Genomic DNA, 23,688 nt, shown 5'->3' with positions numbered 1-23,688 from the left:
CTGGGGAAGAGGCAAAGTTAGTGTCTTTCACATCCAGGCTAAGGCAAACAAGATTATTTGGGTAAATGTGATATCTTTTATTAGACTAACCGCTCAACACGGCTACAACCAACCCCCCTCCTCCCCCCCAAACATCCAAGTTAATATATCCTAGTTTGTGCCTAGGACTTTTAGAGCTGCTTTGTGATTTGAAACTCTACAGAATTTGCAGACGACCAGGGCACGCGCTGTCTGGGTATGGACCTTGCTCAAAGTCCGGTGTAAAACCCACCCCAAGCCCAAGTAAGGTAAATCAAGGGTACTGAACTGTGTCAGAATCAGCCCCCCAAGTGGTTAGCAGGCGAATGAAGGGGGATATATACAGTAGTAGGTCAGCCTCTTGCATGCATTTCTCCTTCCTCCCCTCCCTTTGCAGACACCGATAGTGTTTCACTTGCTTTTTTGAGATGGGCTTGGGCCTCTGCTAAAGTTATCCTTCCTCTTCAGAAGGATCTTACAGATGGGCTGGGCTGGGTTCACGCTTACTCTAACACTGTCTTGTCACACAGGGATTTTCATCAGATCCCTGCCTGGAAGAATAGCTTGTGCTGCAGACTCAGGGCACAGGAAGAGCCCGAAGAGTTGGGGGAAAAAGTCCTTTGGCCTAGTCAAAGGAAGTCTTTATCCTGTATGGGAGCAGCTGCTCTAAGGGGGGGGGGGGGGAGTACAGATAAGAGTGTGGATCGCTTTAGATATACGGAGCCCCTCCCCACCCCCTAGGGAATGAGAACAGGTCCATTTCCTCCATCCCTGCTCCTTCCCTCAGTGACTGGAGACTAGCCAAGCCAGGGCATATTTGGTGGCAGGGGTGGGGGGGCTCCTGTCCCCCGGGCGGCGGCCGCTCCCGTTTATTGCCTTCAGACACAAAGGCGCACGTTTCAAGCCGGCCTTTATGGAGGCGGGCGGGTGCAAGGGGTCTCTTTCCCTCTCCGAGCGCCTCAGCAAGGGCGGCTGCGGGGAGGGGGGCGGGGTGGGGCGGCTGCCTCCTTCCCGCCGAGCCCACGAGGGGCGATCCCTCGGCGGCCGTCCTCAAGCGCCGAGCGGCACCTGCACCTGCTGCTGAGGGCGGCGGGAGGCCCCTTGCCCTTGCCCCCCGCCGGGCCACGCGTGTCCGGGCTGGGGAGAGCCGCGCTGCCCCCTCCCTCCCTCCCTCCCGCCCGGGCCCCGCAGCTATGCGGAGAGCGCGCGGCATGGGCCGCCTGCCGCGCAGGCCGGCTTTTAATAGCAGCACACGTGCGCCGGCCCCCGCTGCTCCCGGCCTGGCCCGCGGCCACTTCCCGGCGGCCGGGGCGTGAGGCGCTGCCCGGCTGCCCGCACACGCCGCTCGCCCGCCATGGACGCGCCGCGGGGCTCGGACGGCTGCCGCGGGGAAGCGCCCGCCGCCGCGCCGCTGCTGGAGGAGTCGTCGTCGTCCTGCCAGTCGCCGGCCGCCAAGGCGGGGGAGCCGCGCCGCACGTCGTCCTCCTCCTTCGGCTACGACGAGAGCGACGAGGAGGCGGCGGGGCCGGGGCCGGGGCCGGGGCCGGGGCGCGGCGCGGAGGAGCCGCACTACATCAGCACACACGAGATCCAGCTGAGCGAGGTGGAGCACGACATGGACTTCGACGCGGCGCTGGCGGCGCGCTGGGACTTCGAGGACGACAACGTGATCTACTCCTTCGTGGACTACGCCTCGTTCGGCAGCGCGGACACGCCGCCCGACGGCGAGGCCGAGCCGAGCTGCTCCCCGGCCAGCGAGCCCGGCCCCGGCCCCGTTCCCGGCCGCGGCGACCCGGAACCCGATCCGCCCTGCCCCGCCGGGGCCCCCCGCGCCGCGGGCGGCGGCCACGTCCTCCTCGCCATCGGGCCCGCCTCCCGGGCTATAAAGGAGTGTAGCGACGGGCGCGGCGAGCGCGACTCGGCGCCGGGGGGCGACATGAGCCTGTGCCTGCCGGCCGCCGGCCGCGAGCCGGCCAAGCGCCTGCTGGCCGTGCCGGCGCGGCTGCAGGCCCGCGAGCCCGGCGACTACTCGAGCGGCGCGTCCAGCGCCGTGAGCGAGCTGGACGACGCGGACAAGGAGGTGCGCAGCCTCACGGCCCGCGCCTTCCGCAGCCTAGCCTGCCCCGGCCTGGACGCGGCGCTGCCGCCCGGCTCCCGCGCCTCGTCCGCCGCCTCGCGGCCCGGCAGCGCGCACCGCTGGGCCACCTACCTGGACCTCAAGTGCGGCAGCTTCGGGCCCCGCGCCGAGCAGAGCCTCTTCCACAGCGGCGGCCGCGCGCAGAGCCGGGCGCTGGAGTTCGTGGTGAGCCGCCTGGACGGCGAGATCGCGCACGTGGAGACGCCGGGCCCGGCCGGGCCGCGCGTGCTCAGCCGGCTTGAGCCGCTGAGCCTGAGCCTGAGCCGGCGCGGGCCGCCGCCTAGCCCCGAGGCGCCGGCGGACGCGAGCAGCAAGAAGTCCAAGGTGGCCTCCAGCCTGCTCAAGAACGTCATCTCCAAGAAGATGCGGCTGGAGCACGAGTCCAAGATGGAGCGCGGCGAGATCACGGACACGTCGTCCCCGCGCCGCGCCGCCGCCGGCCTGCAGCGCCAGGGCTCCCGCGTGTCCGAGGCCAGCTCCGAGCACACGCTGGTGCCGGCGGAGGAGCCGGCCGAGCCGCGCACGCCCACGCCGCGCCCCGAGCCCGCCTGCCAGGTGAAGAAGAGCGCCTCGGAGGCCATCAAGGCCACCTTCCTGCGCAGCCAGCACAGCGCCTTCCGCAGCTGGAGGGAGCGTGAGGCCGAGAAGCTGCAGCAGCAGCAGCAGCCGCCGCCGCAGCCACAACCGCACCCGCAGCCGCCGCAGCCGTCGTCGGGGAAGCCGCGCTGCGACTGGCGCGCCGACCTGGGCCAGGTGTCGGCCGGCAAGGCCACCAAGATGTCGCGCCTCTTCGTGCCCAGCATGCAGCAGGCGCCCAGGGGCCCGGAGCCGGGCAAGCAGGCCACCAAGTGCTCCACGGCGCGGGCGGCTGCCGCCTCGCTGATGCGCGCGCGGGCGCCCGAGATCCGCATCAGCCTGGGCAGCATCGCGCAGGGACCGCCGCCCTTCAGCATCGCGCAGCTGCTCACGCCGCAGCTGGCTCGCGACCCGCCGCGCCCCGCCGCGTCGGACAAGGTGCCGCAGTTCCAGGTGCGCGACGTGCGCGACAGCAAGGCCAAGGCGCCGGGGCCGCTGCACCAGGTGCGCGACGTGCGCAAGCTGCTCAAGAGCTCCTACAGCAACCGCGACGCGCCCGACACCCCCAGCGACCGCGGCAGCGTGGCCTCCGACCAGGGCTCGGCGGAGCCACGGGCCCGGCCGCTCCTGCCGGCCCGCGCCGCCTCCCCCGGGCCCGGCAAGGGGCTCGGCTCCCCGCCCGAGGGCACGATCCTGGTGCACCGCACCTCGGGCCGCCTGCCCGTGGCCACCATCGCGCCCAACAAGAGCGACCCGCGCCTGCCCGCCGTGCTCAAGATCGTCTCCAAGGGCGCTGCGCCTTGGAAGCAGCCGGCGCCCCCAGCGCCGCAGCCGCAAATGCCGCCGCCGCCGGCCGAGAGGGGCAAGGGCGAGGAGGAGGCGCGGGACGAGGGCCGGCCGGCGGCGGGGCCCGCCCGCAACGCGCTGGAGAAGCTGACGGCGGCGGTGCGCAGCATGGAGGAGCTGTATAGCTTCAGCCGCCACGAGTGGAAGCGCAAGAGCGACCCGCTGCCCATCACCGGCAGCCACGTCCTGTCGCTCATCGCCAGCCAGGAGCGCGGCCCCGCGCCTCTGCGCCCCGCGGACGAGCCCGAGCCTGAGCCCCAGCCCGAGCCGGCGGGCGCGGTGCCCGGCAAGGCGGAGAGGAGCGCGGCCCCGACGGCGCCGGCCCGGGCCTCCCACGACCCGCGCCGCAGCTCCAACCCCGACAAGGTGTCGGCCAAGGCGGCCGCCTTCGAGACCCTGGCGCGGGAGCGCGAGCGGCAGCGCGGCCCGCCCGAGCGGCCCCCGCCCGCCGCCGCCGCCCCGCCGCCCCCGCGCGGCCTCCCGGCGCCCAAGGCGGCCGCCCCCGCCAAGCCGCCGGCCGAGGCCACCCCGCTGCGCGCTCCCAAGGCCGGCCCCGCGGCGCCGCGCGGCCCCCCGCTGCCCGCCGCGCTGCCCGGCCCCGACGCCAAGGGCGCGGCCGAGGCGGAGAGGGCGGCGACGGCGGCGGCCGGGCCCGACTGCGGCAACTACCTGGCCCTCCCGCGCCACGCGGGGGCCGGGGCTGGGGCTGGGGGCGAGGGCGGCCGGCCGGCTCCGGCTCCGGCTCCGGCTCCGGGCCCGGCGGCGCTGTGCAGCCTGCAGCCCTTCAGCCCGGGCCGCGCCGCCGAGTGGCGGGGCAGGGAGGAGGGCGGCGGCGCCGCCGGGCCGCAGCCGCAGCCCCCGCCGCCCTCCGCCGCCGAGCTGCAGGCGGCCGCCCCCGCAGCCGCCTACCCGGCCGCCCTGCCCCTGGCCGCGCTGGCGGGCGCGCAGCCGCCGCTGCTCTGCTTCTCGCCGCCGTCCGCCGCCGAGGCCGTGCCGCTGCCGCTGCAGCTGCCCGTGGCGCTGGCGCAGCCGCCGCGCCGGGTGCTGCTGGACGTGAGCACGGGGCAGCTGTACGTGGTGGAGGCGCCGCCGCCGCCCAAGCGCCGCCTTTTCGACCCCGAGACCGGGCAGTACGTGGAGGTGCCGCTGCCGCTGCCGCCGCCGCCGCCGCTGCCCGCGCCGCCCCTGGCCCTCGGGCCCGGCGCCGCCTACGCGCCCACCTACATGCTGTACCCCGGCTTCCTGCCCGCGCTCTCCCAGCCCGGCGGCGACGCGGCGGGCAGCCCCGGGGCGGCCGAGGCGCTGCTGGCCGACAGCCCCTACTACGTGGCCGCCGGCAAGCCGCAGGGGGCCGCCGGCGCCAGGGCCGCCGAGGGCAAGCCCGTCATCAGCATCACGTCGCAGCCGCTGGGGCCCCGGCTCATCGCGCCGCCCTCCTTCGACGGCACCACCATGAGGTTCGTCGTGGAGCACCGGTGATGGCGGGGGCAGGCGGGCCGCTGGTGAGTCCGGGCTCGCATCGGGAGGGAAGTGCCTGGCGCCAGCCCCTTGGCTTTGTGCCAGGGCTGCGGGGAAGCCCTTCTTCACTCCTTGGGAAAAGGCCGCTTGTCTCATTTTAAAGCACAAGGCTCTGAGGCAGGCCTGGTTTGCCTTGCCCCTGGGGGTTTGGCAGGATCAGGGCCACCTCGGGCTTCAGATGGGTGAGTGGCGGAATGGGGGCCAGCTGGCCTAGAGGCCCACACTGGGGAGCGGTACCATTCAGTTCATCCCAGAGTAGCTATAGCTTCCTTTGGGTACCAGTTTTTAGGATCTTGAATTACTTGAAATCAACCCGTGGGGCATGACCCAAAAGGGGGTCATGAAAATGCCCCCCAAGTACAGGGGGGCTGGACCCCATGATCTGTAAGGTCCCTTCCAGCCCCTAACAACTATGAAACTATGAATATATGAAAGGGTTGTGAACCAACTTTAAACATGGTTTCTCCTTTAAAGAGGGAAAACGTGGGAAACGCTTTCCTTTGCAGGCTGACAGAGCTCCATACTCTGCTTGAGTCCCCCTATGCCCCACACACCCACCACCGCTGCCCCACACACTGTGAGGATGGGGTCGGGGGGGGGGGCAGTGGGTCCAGAGTGAGGGGCTGGCCATTGGTGTTTACAAATGGGTCCTGGTACAAAAGAGGCTGAGAACCACTGCTTTAAATGAAGATGGCATGCTCCTGTCATCTGAGCTTGTTTTACTTCTGTGGGGGGGCACTGGGGTGGTACAGGTGCTAAGGCACAGGGTTGACAGCCCACAGATTGCAAGTTCAAGGCTATGGCAGAAGCACTCACAGGGTGGCCCTGTCAGATTCCAGCAAATCTGAAAATTCTGCTAAACAACTTGTCACCAGGAAGGAAGTTTGTCCAGGCAAAAACACCCTCACCTGAGATGTGCATGAATGCAGCTTGTCCTGGTTTTCAGTGGGGCCAATGTACCCAAAGTCAAATTGTGGTTTATCTGGCCCAGCTAGCTCTGGCTACAAGAAGGGCACATGCTCAGTGTGGACCACATGTTGGTCAGGACCACGCGTCTGTCACAGAATGGGAAAGACAATCAGTCTCATCTTGGATACACAACCAAAGTGAAAATTAGGATGCAGAACAAATGTTAACATCAAGATTGGTTTATTAACAATGGCCACAAGGCATGCAGGAATCGCAACCAGTGAAGAATTGACTTTAGGATTGCTATGCTTTCCTTATCTCTTGAAATAAGGAAAGAACATTTGGGAATCCCTAATTCACCAGCTCTATCTGTGGGAACTGGGTGGTCTTCTAGCATCAATCAAGTCAGTCTTTTTAAGAAATATGCAAAGCTCTAGGCTTATCAGTAAGTTGTTGTCAGTTCGCTATGTCTGCGTATTTGTTTTTAATTTTTTCTTTTCCATACAATGTGTTATCTTGCTTTTTGTTACCCTTCATTACAAGAACAGAGTTAAGGAATTAACTGACTAAAATCTTCCTTTGGGTGCCTTATTCATTCACCTTTTGCCTTGTTTAATGCTCATGTTCATCATTCTGTTAACTTATCTTAGATTTAAATTAAGTAGTTTTCCTTGTCTAATGTTGGATTCACTGAGGAGCCTGCCCGGCAGAGCATAAATTTGGTAGCTTCATAGTGCATTGCTTATTCAGTACTAATCTAATTAATCCTAGCTAGCCACCTTTGAATGAGCATGTGGTAAAGTTGCATTTGGTTTCCCATTTTCCTCCTCTTCTACTCTATAAAAAACTACACAAATCACTGTGGCAATGGATTATACAGTAATTTATTCTTTAGTTTGTTGCTCAGGTATTTAATTAGATTAGTATGTTATTTAAAATAGTGTGTACATACGTCGTGTGGTGATTGTACCAGCTGTACAGAAGGAAAAAACAGATCTTATAAACACTGTTCTGGGAAGTTTACTCTCTGCTCTTCTGCTGTTTCTTATATTCAACAGTTCTTCTACCATTTTGTTTAATTAATCTACTTACAACTCAGGAAATATTACTGACTGCAGGATGTGTTTTCATATGCTGCTCTACATAGCTTTTAATGATTCTAATAATGCTTCTATTTCTCATTGCATCATAGTACATTTTTAAAGTATAAAAGCAGTTTACAGTGTTTCACTGGATCTCCCTCTGATCAAAGGAATACTGATGAATATTGTTCTAACAGGGGAGGGACAGCCTCTGTGGGAAGACTGCAGACACACTAGCAGTGCACACTGACTTTGCACCTGGAAGCTAAAGAAGACTGCTCATTCTTAATGAATTTCACCTTTCATCCAGTTTTTCTTTGAAAGTATTTGAATGCAATAATTCTGTGCAGATCCGAAAGTGATCTGAAATAATTGCCAGATGTTAGGGACTACCAATACATTTTCAGCAGTTTGAAAACACATCTTTTTAATTTCTCATTGTTTCTCTGAGAGAAGAACCTTGATACATTAACTTAAAAGCATTTGAATGTTGCTCTTCATCTGGGATCTCCATCTGTCTCTTACTATATCACTTTTCTTCCTTCTCATGTGGTGGTTCACTAATTATGCCAATATGTCTACAACTGGTTAATTTCAGGTGTTATTTTTTTAGGAGTCGCTACAACCTGACTGTCTTCAAGCCTTGTTTCTGTATATGTTGCTGGTGGTGCTGACTGTTTTTATGTGTTTTTATTCTATATGTTTCTAAGTATTTGCAAGATCAGGCCTTATGCCTGATCTTGCAAATACTTAGAAACATATAGAATCATAGAAAATTAGGGTTGGAAGGGACTTCAGGAGGTCATCTAGTCCAGCCCTCTGCTCAAAGCAGTACCATCTCCCACTATATCATCTCAGTCAAGGATTTGTCTGCCCAGGTCTTAAAAACATCTAAGGATAGAGATTCCACAACCTTTCTGGATAGCCTGTTCCAGTGCTTTACAACCCTCCTACTGAGTGAGCTTTTCCGTATATCTAACTTAAATTTCCCTTGCTACAACTTGAGACCATTGCTCCTTGTTTTGTTACCTGCCATCACCACCACTGAGAACAGCTGAGCTCCATCCTCTTTGGAACCCCGCTTCAGGTATTAGAAGACTGCTGTTAAGTCTTCTCTTCTCCAGACTAAATCAGCCCAGTTCCCTCAGCCTCTCTCCATAGTCATGTGCCCCAGCCCCCTCACCATATTTGTTGCCCTCTACTAAACTCACTCAAATTTGTCCACATCCTTTCTGTAGTGGGGGGCTCAAAACTGGACCTAGTACTCCAGATGTGGCCTCACTAGTACCAAACAGAGAGGAAGAGTCACTTCCCTTGATCTGTTGGCAATGCTTCTACTAATGCAGCCTGGTATGCTGCTAGCCTTCTTTGCAACAAGGGCACACTTGGCTTATATTCAGCCTACTGTCCACTCTAACCCCCAGGTCCTTTTCTGCAGTGCTGCTGCTTAGCCAGCCCATCCCCAGCCTGTACCGGTACATGGGATTTTTTTGTCCTTGGTTCAGGACTTTGCACTTGACCTTATTGAACTTCATGAGATTTCTTTTGGCCCAATCCTCCAATTTGTCTAGGTTTCTCCAAATCCTAACCCTACCCTCCAGCATATCTACTACTCTCCGCATCTTGGTGTCATCCGCAAACTTGCTGAGGGTACATTCCATCCCATCTTCCAGGTTGTTGATGAAGATACTGAACAAAACCAGCCCCAGGACTGACTCGTGGGATACTCCACTTGATACTGGCTGCCAGCTAGACATCAAGCCATTGAGCCTGACAAGCCAGCTGGTTTTCTCCATACTTCCTTAACTTGCTTGCAAGAATGTTGTGGGAGACCATATCAAAAGCTTTGCTAAAGTCAAGGTATATCATGTCCACTGCTCTCCCTGCATCCACTGAGCCAGTCATCTCATCATAGAAGGCAGTCAGTTTAGTCAGGTATGACTTGCCCTTGGTGAATCCATGCTAACTGTTCCTAATCACCTTTTTTTCCTCTGAGTGCTTAGAATAGATTCCTTGAGGATCTGCTCCGTGATTTTCTAGGGACTGGTGAGGTTGACCAGTCAATAGATCATTCTTCCCTTTCTTAAAGATGGGGCTCTATATTTGCCATTTTCCAATCGTCTGGCACCTTTCCTGATTGCCACGAGTTTTCAAAAATAATCTCCAGAGTCTCTGCAGTCACATCAGCCAACTCCTTCAGCACCCTCAGTTACATTGCATCTGGCCACATGGACTTGTACATGTCCAACTTTTCTAAACAGTCCCTAACCTGCATTTTCACCACTGTTGGCGGCTCACCTCCTCCCCAAGCTGTGCTGCCAGGTGCTGTAGTCTGGGAGCTGTCCTTGCCTGTGAAGACTGAAATAAAAAGGGCATAGAGTACATCAGGCTTTTGCTTTTCTGCATCATCTATCACTAGATAGATTCTCCCATTCAGTAAGGGACTCATACTTTCCCTGATTTTCCTTTCGTTGCTGACATGTGGAGAAACCCTTCTTGTTAACCTTCATATTCCTTGCTAGCTTCAACTCCAGTAGCACTTTGGCCTTCCTGATTTTATCCCTGCATGCCCGAGCAGTGCTCTTATACTCCTTCCTAGCCATTTGTCTCTCTTCATTTGTTGTAAGCTCCCTTTTTGTATTTTAGCTCACTGAAAAGTTCCCTGCCAAGCCAAGCTGGTCTTATGCCATACTTGTACATTGGGATGGTGTGTTCCTGCGCCCTCAGTAAGGTTTCTTTAAAATACAGCAGTTCTTCTGAATTCCTTTCCCCCTCAGACTGACTGCCCATGGGATCCTGCCCACCAGTTCCCTGAGCGAGTCAGAGTCTGCTTTTCTGTAGTCTAGGCTCCTTATTCTGCTACTCTCCTTCCTTCCTTTCCTCAGGATCCTCAACTCCATCATCTCATGGTTGCTGCTGCCCAAAGTTGCCATCCACTACTACAGGGGTTGTTGACCAAGGGTATGCGTACTCCTGGGAGTACTTGGGAAGGCTCTAGGGGGTATGCATGGGCAGGCAGGGACGAAGCGCCACCACCCTGTGCTGCTGCCTCCCAGAAGCAGGGCCAGAGGGGGGGCAAGGGCAGTGGCGCTCCTCTGCGGGCTGCACAGGCACCGCCCAGCTGGCCAGACACAGGACAATGTGGGGAAGCTCGCACATGGTGGCTGCCACTGCCACCCACCACCCCATGTAGCCGCTGCTCTGTGTCGAGTTGTGCATGCCCCCTGCCCCTGCTCTGCCTCCAGCCACCAGGGGTACACTTATTAAAAAAGGTTAAAAACCCCTGCTCTACTACATTTCCCACCAATTCTTCCCTGTTTGTGAGCTTGCTCCTGTTTTATTCTTGCTACTGTGGCTAGTTCTGTTTTCTTTGGTATAAGTAGCAATTGTAGCAATTGTGGTAGCAATTGTGGTAGCAATTGTTTCCTTGCAATATGGAGCCTCCAGTTTGCTATCGTTTTAAAATTCATCCTTCCTGATTTTTGTTAAAAGTTTAACAGATGGCAAATGCCAAGAATATGCACATTTATCTCTGAAAAATAGTCAACTGTTCCTTTCCCTAATAATGAATAGCTACTTTTGTGAACCCTCTGTTAAATAGCCTTTAGTTGTTAAGGTTCCTCTGCCTTGTCATAGGTATATGCAAAATATATGGGTGAGACCATATGTGTACATGTGTAGTCATATATAGGATATATGAAAGTGTGTGTATATGTATATATCTGTGTGTACATACACATTTCATATATGTATGTTTTTTCATTTTATTCATGTGCATGTTTGTATGTGTGTATTATATAAAATGAAGGTGTATATATATGTATATATGTGTTTGTGTGTATATAGATTTATGAAATGTTCATGTGTACACACACACACACACACACACACACACACACATATATGAATATGAAAAAAATTATGAGACACCTGGGAGTAAGACACGCATATCTTTATGCAAGCTAAAAAAGCCTAAAACCCAATGTCAGGCTCCCATTACAGTTTCCCCCTTTTTTAACACTCCTAATATGCCGGTCAAGCAGCAAACTCCTTGGAGGCAAGTGGAATCTCACAAGGACATATACATGCTGTGAGGTGAATCCTGGTTTATAACTGCTCAGTCTACAAAAATGGTTTAACAGATATTAAAAGAAAGTGTGATTTTCTCTTTCCCTACTTACAGGGCGTCTACATATGCATTTACTGCACAGTAATGTACTGCTCATTAAGCAGTTTTTACACTGGCGTCTATATATGCAGGCGTTACAGCACTGTAATGCTATGTGTGGACTGACTTGGGACTAAAGTTAGTCGCAAGTCAGTTCACATACCTGGGGTTACTGTGCGGTAAGGCGTCTACATGTCCCTTACTGAGCAGTAACTACTCGGGCATAAATTTGTTACCATGCAGGTAGTGAAGTTAAGCCCAAGTCAGCATTAGTCACCATCGTTACTGCACATTATGAGTGTGCACGTGTAGGCATGTGCCCATACTAGGCAGTCATTTTTGGTTACTGTGCAGTAACAGTGCACGTGTAGATGCACCCATAGAGTTGTGTGCCTGGATTGGAGCAATTTTATGGTTATAGGTGGCATCTACTCTTAGAGAGAAAAGAACCTAAATTAAAGCTGAGGAATTCATATATCTTTATTTGAATGTGAACACTCCTCCTTACATTCATCTTCCGTCTGAGAGTACTTTTTAAACCTCGAGGAAACATTCACATTTTATAAAAAGCTGACTTTAATTGCAACCTGGTCTGTGTATAAGAAGTCAACTTGCCCTAAAATAATTTGCAGTTAGGATTCAGTTATGCAATATGTTGATCAGACCTGAATTAGCAAAGTAGCAAGGCCCCAGTTCAGCAAAACATTAGACATGTCTAAATTTAATGAGATATAAGCCATGATATGCTAAATCGCTTTAAGGATGGACTTGAGCCTTATTTAAAAGAGCACTTATGTTCATGTTTGGCTTTGGACATGTCCTTGAATGTTAAGATACCAAAGTAAATGCCTAAAGTTAAGCACATACTTAAACAATTTTCTTAATAGGGTTTTTTTAATTTAGGATCCTAAATTTTAAACTTAAGTAGGGGTGTAAATGCTGTGCTGTTTTGGGTCTTTCAGTACCTGCTTACATACTTTGCTGGACACTGTATATTTCTTTCAGTCATACTTCAATAAGTGCTAGTAGCTAATGTCACAGTAATGTGTTTTATTCGGACGAGTAACTGATCCGTTGTTAGTGCCCAGTGAAAACATTCATATTACTGACCAAGCAAATGGAATTATTCTTTGACTTCTAATATCATATGTCTGGACAGTCAGTATAGCCAAATACTCAATTGGTTAATTTTTCATAAGGCAGTCACATGTGCCTGGTATATACATTTAGAAAATATTTTTTTGTATATCATTATATGTGTAGAGGATTTCCAAAGAACATTATGGATTAAGGGACCTTCTTGTGGGGAGGACCCAGATCAAATGGAATACATGTTTTCTGCCTCAAGCTACCAGTAGTAAATTCTCTAAAAAGCTAATATAATCTGTCCTGGTACTCAATTTGATGTTGATACTTCTACATACTATTATTTGAACAGCAACAGCTAAAGAAATTGCTAGCAACAGTACTGTAAAAATAAACCAAAATATTATTTGTTCTGCAACAGTATAGCCTACTTAAAAGTAATGATGTAAAATACTTTCTAAGAACTTCTTTTCTTTCTTTGGTGTTTCTACAGGTGCAAGGAAGAAGACCTATCCTCCTTTAATCCGGTACTCATTCGGTAACACTAAGCATCCATCCTTAAAACTGTTTCTACGGTTATTTAATTTTTGCTTCATACAAAAAAGTGTGCACGTTTTTTGTTTCCTCTTAAATACTCCCATATTTGGAGAATGCATAAATTTATTTATGCACACAAGGTTGAATTATTGCATTACTGTCTGTAAAGTTTTTTTTATATTGAAGCCAAGCTGTAGACTTTATACATGCCCCTATGGTAGTGGTTATGTGCAAGCACTAAAAAATGTGCATATAAAACTATCTTTATTTCTTTTTTTTTAAACAAAAGTTTTCACTTGCTGAGCAGTTTGAATACCCTTATAATATTTGTAAAAATAAAGTGTGTAGATGCGATATCATTTAAGCTTGGATCAAAATGCATCTTGCAGATACTCAGTATGATTACGGATATCTAATGCAGCCATGTAACACACAAAGCTGAGGCCATTTGTCTTCTACTGAAGTCAATAGGTGTCTATAGACTTCACTGGGAGCAAGACTGGGCTCCTTCTTTATAATTTATGGATATGCACTTTGAATAGTAAACAAAGATATGTAGTAATTAGGTTATCTTTAGTGTGCATTTTTGGCATGGTTTCAACTGTTGTTGTTTATCTGGAAACTTGTTTTGATTGTTTTCTTTTTATTTGCCCCTTTGTACTGTGTTTGACATCACAAGTTGCCTTAATCATGGCAGTGTTTAAATACTGGGAAGCCAGAAATTGAATGTAATATTTTTAGTCCCCAATTTAAAGGAAAAGGCAGCATTTATTTTTCTTTAAGACTGCAGTCTTTTTTCAAAACTCTGACTTTGAAAACTTGTTTAATTTCAATAAGCCCCCAGAAGCACTTAAATTGCTATTTCTTTTTTATAGCCATTATGTGGCTAAGTGATATGAGCCCTGAACCAACAATACGTATATTTATTTAAGTGGTCCCTCTCTTTGGTATAAAAGGAAAGATAAAATATATTGGCTAGGTACAATGGAATACATATGCCTCTGGTATAACTTTCCTGAAAATAACAGAGTAATCCTGGCAATCACTTTCTGTCAGTAAGAGAGAACTGTTAGCTGGATGGTAGGTCTAAATTGCATTTGGTTTTTAGTCAGTGACTTGTTTATGTATTACTACCCCTCCAAAACTCCCATTCAGATTAGCGGGGATTTAGGCACAGCAAGAAATGTAGTTCCAGGCCTATAGCATAAAGCCTATAGTATAAAGCACATGTAATAGCATAAAGTGTAGTTGAAGCTGTCCTGGGTTAGAAGGATGGGGTCTTTCTTGCAATTTTCCCTTTTGATGGCAAAAAGGGAGGCATCTGCATAAAGTTTACTCAGTTGAATGCCAATGTTTGTGCTCTTGTGTATGTGTGTTTTAGAATTGATATTTTTTGTTAAGTGTAAAAGACCACTAATTTTAATGAATCTTGGCTTTTATATGAGCAGAAATAACACTTTGCTGCTTAGTAACGTGTTGTGCTGTTACAAGGTCATGGTAGGGATTTAAATCAGGTTTTGCAGGGATAATCTTAGGAATCCTAGTTCTGTGGTGATTTAATTGCTTTACATACACGCTGTTTTCATTTGCTGGTCAATAGTATTCCTAGATCCCTGAATGTTAATATATATAATTCCTAGATTGCTCCTAAAGCATGGGAAAATGGTGAATGACTCCCCTGACTTTATAAAACGAGTAGCTTTAAAATCAGCTAAACTTTCTGTTGACTTAGAACACAAAATGAACTTTTAAAGCAAAACAAAATTATTGTTTTTGTGCTGTTCTCACTTTATAGTTATGACATCCTTTAAAAGTGATTAGAGATAGTTAGCCATGTTGATCTGAATCTGAGGAAGTAGGCTGTCCCTTATGAAAGCTTATGCCTCTGGGAATCAGTTAGTATCTAAAGTACCACCCTGGCCTGTCTGATTCTTTAAAGTGATTATCTTTCTTTTCTTACTTATGCAAAAAACCCTGTATCTTGTCCAGTTCTAAAGTATGTCTAATTCATTAAGCTGGTTATAAGAGACTATTTTATATGAATGTTTTGACACCTATTGACTTCCCAAAAACTAAAAATGAGTTTAGTAGAAATACTTTAAAATCCCAACTGTAAGGGCAAGCATTTTTCTTCCTGAGTTGCAATTTTCTTTGAGATTTTTTTATATGAATAGAGAGACTTCTATTTGGGATGACTACAAATGTTGCCTGGCTGTCATTATTCCAAAGGCCATAGATGAGTAAGATTCCACTTGGTTTCATAGGGGTTTTCCCAGAGCTGGAACACAAACACTCAAACTTGCTCCTGCTGAATTAAGTGGCAAAACTGTTATCGATTTCCATGGGAATAGGGTTGGTTTGTAAGTAAAGCACTGCAGGGTTTCCTTTAAATTAATTTAAATGGTTTAGCAACTTTTTAATATTACAAGTATGTTTTTGATGTTTAAACATACTCCAGTTGTTACAACAAGCTTGTTAAAAAAGTGATATATGCAAGTGTATTTATACCCAGGTTTCTTGTTTGTGTCTTTCTACTGGTGAAAATAACCTAAAGTATTCTGTTTTGGGAAGGCTCTGGTTTTTGACTCCTTTGTATGTTGACCTAGTCAGGAGAAATGTCAGTTTGCCTTCAGGCCCTTAATGAAGTAAAATAATATCCATCAAGTCAGCCACCAACAATCCTGGAGCTGGAAATAGGAATCTGGAAAACTTATGAAAATATATTTTTCTTCTGTAATGACTGATTCTTGCTTCCTTTCCAACCCTCCTCATCCTGCACACGCAGACACACAGTAAATGGAAATTACTTCATCCCAAAGTCAAAATGACCGACTCCCAGGCTCTCAGGGGCTTTTCCTCTAATGATCCACATATATAATACAACTTTAATTATGTGTTCATGACTGCTCCACAATAATAATTTTTAAGCTTTAAAAGTGACTTCGTAATTCTGAACTTATTTGTCCACTTACATGTTAAACTACCAGAATGCATATATTATATAAACAATTTTGTTTATAGAACTAGCCCATGAGAGCTGTGGCTCTGCGTGGTCTCATGGCTATATGTACCGTTTTCTGCATTATGGCTCATAGTCCACAAGTAGACTTTAGAGCAAAATGTTTTCAAATTAGCAATGGAAATTGGAAAAGATGTTCATTTGCTAACACAGGGTTGAAGACTGCTGTGCAGAAGGGCATGGGGGTGTATTCTGCAGCTTCTGCACAGACAGTGTTCTCACAGAATAATGACAGTCAAGAGCTCTGGAAAACAGAACTTTTTTGGACCAGCTGTCCATAAGGTGCTTTCAGTTAGTTTGAGCATTAAGATCTCCATTTTTGGTCACTGCTAGTGCTATATTAAAGACAGTAGACATAGACACCTCATTCTTTAAATCACTTTAGATTTTATACTGCATTCTTTATTCTGGCAAAACTGATGGATTTTATAGTAAGACTTCAGGGTAAATGAGAACTTCAGGTTTTTGTCATGTGGCTATTTCTAACATTCAAGAAAAGTAATCAGATGTGAAGTTTAAAAGAAAATACTCAGCAAAACACTTCAGAACACAAAATAGCACAGCTGTTCTGATCTTATGTTAGAAGTTGGTCCTGAAAACTGTAATATTTACTATTGTGAAAGTGTTTACAAAATGGACCCTTTAATTTGTCATTTCTTTCAGAATTGTTCACAATTGGTTTTGGCTTTATTAGATATTCTCTTATTAACTTTATGCAGACCGCTAAACAATTTTAATGAGTATTTTGCATATGAACACTACTCCAGAGTTCTAGAGTAGGAAATGCTTTTAGCGGCTTTCAAATTGTTGTTTCCCTATTGATATATACCATTTGGGCCTCATAGTGCATTTTTGTACACTCAGAACTATCACTGATTTAAATAGGAAGTATAGATCCATTAATAGGAGCCAGGTAGGAGCCAAAAAGTCAACAAGATTCTGTCTAGTAAACTACACAGTCATAATCTGAAGTAGCTTTTCAAAATATTTGTAAGTTCCTTATTTCTTTTCTGATTAGCACATCTTTTCCACACATTGTATTTATAGGTCATAAGCAGGGTCTTTGAGATAGGGGTACAGTTTTACTAGGCCCCCAAGCTCAGGGAGGCCCCCAAAATCAAATTGCTCTCAATATTTTTTTCCTGTTTCCAAAAGGAAGCTGGGTAGTCCCCCTACCAGGATGTACCAGACTTTCAAATTCCTCTCATAGGCTGTGGTAGTTGGATGTGGTTTTGTCTACTGTCTCACTATTCAGATTAATAAGATATGCAGGCATGAATCTGCATTCAGAAGGAATTGTGATCCTTTCTGTAGACTCAAGATATCACCCATTTTTTCCCATTAGGTACTCAGTTCTAAAGCCCCAGTACAAGTTTGACATAATGCCCTTTTTCATTTCTGTGTAAAATATACGATAGGAGTTTGTATTTTTGTCAGGAATATATGGAATACAAGCATCTTCCTCCACCATACCTTCCCGCTTAATTTAGTTTGAATGAAACTGTTTAATGGAAATATTATTAAGGCTTCATAGAAAGCATTGCAAGCACTTTAAATGTCAAGTTACTAGTTGAAGTTAATATTTCTTCATATCACATGGAATTGGATCCAGTTCTACAGATTTTAATTTGAAAGAAACCTGTTAAGGGCAATGGAAAATCTGTTTCAATAGCGACTGCCTATATTTGGAAAGGTAGTCTAGATATAACTGATTTCTGCATCTGTTTGCTGTAACTTTTATCTCTTTTCCAGGATTTTGCCATTGTGTCAGGCCCTTAGACAACAACTTAAAATGCACATAATGGTCCAGACTCTCAGTTTTGGTTAAGTCGGTAGAATTATACTTCTAATAATATACTTAATTATACTAGTTGAGGATCTGGTCCTGTATGTCTTCCTCTTTTTTACATATCTCCAGCAAGAGGAGAAAGTTAAAAACATTGGTTTTAAACAATTTTAAACATTTAAAACATTTTAAATTGATTACTTTTGGGGGAAAAAAAACTAGTAGTTTTCCACAGTTTAAAGTTGAGGTAGACTTTCCCTCAGATAATTTTAAAAGGGAGAAAAATACAATCCACATAGTTCATGATTCTAAAAATGTCTCTAAAACCTTAACATTTTCATATTAGAAGTAGGTTCTGACTCCCACAAAGTGCAAGGGGGAAAAATTGTCCACTTTTAAATATAGAAATGTATTTAAGCAGTATTTTATATGTTTGTCAAAACAAGGAGAATCCTAGGATCAAATTTAGCATTGTCCTGTTTTTCACTAAAAGGGTATTAAATACAGAAATTCAGCTAGCTATTGTTAAGTGCATATGTGAGATTTTATTTCACCAGAATTCATTTATTTACAGGCATAAATTGAAACTACCCTCAGGGTGAAATGCACTACAAGTATACATATAGTGAGTGATTTAAACTATGTTATTTTCATTCTGCATTATTGTGAAAATCAGATGAAAAAATTATAAGTTTTTTTCCAAAGTGCCCAATTAAACTATTAGACTATAGACTTAATCTCTGTACTCCTCAATCATAGTGCTTTGATATACAAGCTTTGAATATGTATACCAGTATTTTGCTTGTCTTTTCAAATGCCTCTTAAAGAAAATGAATGCATCTTTCCTGTTTTCATAAATGATAATGATAAAAATCTATATATGTTAAAATAGAATTTCTATGTTATATGAAACAGATAGTACTTCGGACTGCAGGACAGTACAGGTGTCAAAGTAGATTGACCGTAGTCACATAACCTTATATATGGTACATACATTATAATACTAGCATCTGTGTTTAAAAATATTTTGACATACCTTTTCTTCTATTGGTGCTCAGAGACAAGTTTTTCATTACAGTTTACAAGGGATAGGTTTGCACATGCAAAATCTCAGGGTTTACAGGTTTGCCCGGTGTACTTGAAAGAGAAAAAACAAAACAACAAAAAAACCCCCAGGTGCCCTGTATTTCAATATATATTGTTGGAGAAAAATTTTATAGTAATTTCTTTTGTCTAACTGCCTGTAAAAATGAAAGCAATAACATGAGACAAGAGCAACAATTATTTATTTTCTCAGGGGAGGTCTTTTCAGTAGAATGTGTCAATCCTGTTGTCAAACAATGCTTGCTTAATTTTGTCTGATACAAAACACAATTCATGTTTGCATAAAAGGGTTAATTTTGTGAGGTGAGAAGCCTGCTGGTGCTAGTTCAGCAAAGCTCTTTTGCAGGTGCTTAACTTTTTGAAAACTTGAATAGTTTTGTTGACTTCATTGGAAATACTTACCTGCATAAAATTAAGTAGGTGCTTCAGCTTTCTGCTGAATTTGGTCCAGTGTACTTGACATCTTGCAGGATTGAGTCCCACATCTTTAACGTTATGTATATATAAGTAATATTTTGGGCTTGAGTCTAACATGAAATATGCATGTAGACATTGCCACAGGGAGTAACTAGAAAAATCCAGTAACATGGTGCTTTGACATGCATGCCCTGTCTGTAGTGATTTTTTTAAGCTAATCAGGTGATGTTTAACCACATATCTTGGATTAGAGTCAATCCTTCTATGTCAGGTTCACAAACTGCTAGTATTATATGTTTCATATTGCAGCCCTAGTACATTTTGAGGTGAAATTCACCCCTGTGCCTTAGGCCAGCACAGGTCCTGTGTACTGCTCAAGTTCCTCCTAAACCTTTAGACATGATCCAAACCCCACTGCAGGCTTGGTTAACTTTACTGACTTTTGGATCAGATCCTGTTTCAAGGCTTTAATGCAGGGGCGGGCAAAATCCGGCCCGGGGGCCAGATGCGGCCCACCAGGCCATTCTATCCAGCCTGCTGGGCCCCTAAAAATTTTAGAAAATTAATATTTATCTGCCCCTGGTTGCCTGTCATGCAGCCCTTGATGGCTTGCCAAAACTCAGTAAGTGGCCCTCCTCCCAAAATAATTGCCCACCCCTGCTTTAATGGGACCTGAGTAATGCATACACTGTGTGTTAGTCTTTTGCACTGGGGTTAAATTATTTTTTTTTTAGCTTTAATAATATTTAATTTGGTGAATGGCTTAAAAATATTTTATGGGTGCGTGTTTATTCCTGTCTGCATTTGAAGATGCCTTTACTATCTAGTGTTGATGGCCAAAGTGTCATTCCTTTTTCTTTTTAATTATTATAAACTTGTGGCTACCTGAGAACACGTACAGTACTTTAAAAATGATTGCTGTTTAAGATTATTATATTCCTTTCGGGGGAGTGGGAGGCTGAGGGAAAATCAATGTTATTTAACAGCACAAATGTGAAGTAAGCGCAATAATTGTTAAAAAAGAGAATGTGGGTGGTATGTTTGATTAAAGAGCTGTGGGTTACATGGCAAATGGTAAAAGCTGAGTGTGGTGAAGGTTTTGTGATGATAATGGGATATTGTCTATGGAAAGAGAAGACATAAAAAAAAGAGAATTTGACTCTTTGAGCTGCTTTCAACATAGATGACGTTGTGGCAAGTTCCTAGCTGAAGTCTGAAGTGATCACATTACAGAATGCTGTGAGTTTGGAACATAAGGACAGCAAAATAGCTCTGAGAATTGCACTAAGTGTGTTGCACATCGGTGAAATTTTGATTAGATGAGGATCATGTGAGTATTGACTGTGTGAAACCTTTGAATACCAAAGTTTGTAACTGGTTGGACAAGCATTTGTATCAAGTTTTTTGAATGTTATGACAAATAAAATGTATTTTTCAGTAAAAGACATTGCAAACAAGCATCTAGTTCAATCTTTGATTTTTATATCTGTGAAATTAAATGTTTTGTGTCCAGAGAAAGGAGGATGTCACACCATATAGCAAACTGGAACATATTCAACACCTACCTCAAACAAATCAATTTCAGTTTATATCCAGAAAACTTACAGAATGTTGCAGTCTGTGCATCCTACATAGGACTGGGCACATCCACAATGTGATTTGTCTTAAGGTCAGACCTTGTAGCAGTGTTTCTCATCACATGGACCATTAGTGGTCTATTTTTCTTGTCAGCATAATCAAACCCTGAGAAAGCATTTAAGTGTTGGGAGCAATTGGGTCTATGAAAGGATCATTCTTCTATCATATTTGGGAGAAAATCTGCTCTATAGAGAAGTCTCCAAATTTTCTGTGGGCTCACAAAAACCCTGCAAAATGCTGAGCACCTACCGGCTTTCCAGAGGATTCCCTACTGCAAAGTGCCCTTTTCCTGCAGTAGAAGGCCAGAGCATATTTAGGATGAACAGTGGTATTTTGGGTCAGCTTTTGCCCAGGCCCATTCTTTATGTACTCTGTTGACTTCAGGATGAATGTAAGGTAGGCTAAACTTCATTTTCTTTGTTAAAAATTAAGAAAGAGCCATTTGAGAGATGCTGTAAATCAAAAAGAAATCCTGGTCTTTTATTTTACAGTATCTGGAGAACATCATAGTGTAGATCTCTACTTCCCATTGAACTCAATTTCAGAACTCTCCCATTAACTTCAATCCTATGTGATCAGGTTTCAAAGTAATGATGCACTCATCATAATAGTGTATGAAAAGCTCTGACTGAAAACATTACCAAAACTCTGCTGAGGTTACCACAAAATCAAGCTGATAAGACCCTGATACTTTACCACAAATGTCAATGGAAACTTTGTCACTCATTCCAGAGGATACTACACCTAAATGAGCAGTGTGAAAATTCTGTTTTGACAAGGCTGATGTAGGAATACTATAGGTGCAGACAGAAGTGACAATTTTTGCCTGATCTGGTCCCTGAAACAGTCTACAGCTGTGACCAAACAGAAGTACATGGCTGCAAAGCTCAGATCCTGCAAAAAAATGTAACCCTCATTGCATAAAGGTTCAGATGACATTTCTGTCTTCTATAACTTGTGTCTTCCTGCCTGCCTGCCAGCATCTGAGCTGTTTTCAGAATGGGAGGGGGGAAAGGGAGCAGAGGGAGTTCAGTCTGGGGGGGGTTTCAGCCCCTGCTGGAGGGTGGAGTGGGGCTCCAATTCACCCACCCAACCCTCCAGTGACAGCTGGGGAACCGCTAAAATGAGGTCCCTCTGCTCCCTTTCCTCACTCCTATTCTGAACACAAGGACAGGCTGGGAGGGAGAGGGGGCCATTGCGAGGGGAAACCAACTGCAGGCTCCCAGCCAGAAGCTAGATTTCCCTCCTTGGAACCAACAGTGAGCTTCTGTTTGGTCTGGGGGACCACTGTAATTCAGAACGCTTCCTGCAAAGTGCTCTCAGTTATAGCAGGAAGCTGCACTTCTGTCTGTACCTTATGTGTTATCAGGAGCTGAATTCAGTCTTCCAGTGAAACCAGTGCGTATTTTACTGTTAACTTCCTTCCTCAGCTCCAAGTGACCAAAGTGTACCTTTAACAGTTTCTGAACACGTGCTATCGAGAGAGAGAGAGAGAGCAAGAGCTAGAGTGCACTGTATCCCCTGTCCTATAAGGTATACATTGTTTTTAATGTGTTCTGGGCTCTGGGTACAGTGCAAATGGGGACTATCTGTCTGCTTCTACAAAACATGTTTTCATCATTTTTTGTCAAGTGCCTGCATTGCTTCTCATTAGTCATTTATCTTTTCATTAGTGGGTATTAAGGCATAAATACTCTTTAATTTTTCTAAAACTGCTTACCTGGATGTCATCTTACACCAGTGTATGCTGGTGTGATTTATCTGACATCTATGAAGTTAATCCTGATCTACTATATCATGAGAAGAGAATTGGCCCAGTATTTCTAAACATTCCAAACCTGTCCTTCTGTACCTCTACTTGCCCTGTTTAACCTGAATCATGTAAATTGTGTCTAAGTGAGAAGATGATTGTGTGACTGAAAAAACAGCAAGCACCTACAGCTTGAGAATGGTGAGTGATATGGGACAACCATTTCACCTGTTTCTATTAGGAGAAACAAGGCATTTTCTAAAACAAGCTATTAAATCCTTAAGTTTTCTCTAAATAAGCGGAGGAAGAGGTTTTTTGAGTTAAGTGCAAGAGTCAAGATGATCACAGGCAGGTCTTATGCTTCTCACCCACTAGCATGTGGTACATTTAAAAGTTTATTAATAGAAAGTTAGTAACGTAGTTTTGTAAGGTTGTTTATGAAGGTCATTCCAGATGAATTAGTAACCAGCAGGTTTTTCTCATATTGTGATGTAATTGAAAGCACTTTTTTTTTAAATGCACTTTCGTCCTGCAGCCCCCTGCAAAAAAAAAAAAAAATCCTTATTTTTTGTTTCTGATAAAATTTGACTTTGACCTGTGACTTCTGGGTGCTGCAAAAGGTATGGAAATTAACACATTTGGTTTAACCGCTATGAACAAACTGATTAGTGAGCTTCATAAGTCTCTTCTAGCCATTGTTATAATTTCCTAAAATTGATGCAATAACAAATCATATCAGTTAGCTGGCAGATAGTGGTGTTACTTGTATTATGACTGGGCAATATGTTCAGCATATTCCTATGGAACTCCAAATGTTAAAACTAATGTAATAGGCACCAACATGTTTGAGACTTTTAAAAAATAAGTTTAAAGTCATTTTATTTGTCTTCTGACTTTTGAGTTTTTAATAATGACATGAGTCATATTCTAAATCTTCTAAGCACATTTTAAAGCTGTCTAGCTTGTATTCCTCTAATCAGTTGTCTGCAGGAGTTAATATTTTGAATAGAACATCAAATGTTACAAGACTTGCAATAAAGTTGTTAGAGTTGGCAACACTGTTTTTTCCCCTCTACTGTAGCAAGTGCTATTTAATG

The 23,688-nt window shown here is 46.4% G+C and overlaps 1 protein-coding gene across 1 annotated transcript; it reads left to right on the top strand.

The window, feature by feature from the left end:
• Positions 1 to 1,372: 1,372 nt before the first annotated feature.
• On the top strand, positions 1,373 to 20,654 carry C2H4orf54 (chromosome 2 C4orf54 homolog). Its single transcript, XM_059721308.1, has 3 exons — positions 1,373 to 3,544; positions 3,590 to 5,079; positions 12,834 to 20,654. The coding sequence occupies exons 1-2, from the start codon at positions 1,373 to 1,375 to the stop codon at positions 5,054 to 5,056; spliced, it is 3,639 nt and encodes a 1,212-aa protein (XP_059577291.1). The 3' UTR covers positions 5,057 to 5,079; positions 12,834 to 20,654.
• Positions 20,655 to 23,688: the final 3,034 nt, after the last annotated feature.

The sequence above is a fragment of the Alligator mississippiensis genome, chromosome 2, assembly GCF_030867095.1.
Source record: "Alligator mississippiensis isolate rAllMis1 chromosome 2, rAllMis1, whole genome shotgun sequence".
NCBI lineage: Eukaryota > Metazoa > Chordata > Crocodylia > Alligatoridae > Alligator > Alligator mississippiensis.
The sequence above is the reverse complement of the archived record's forward strand: the minus strand, read 5'-3'. Positions and strand labels throughout refer to the sequence as shown.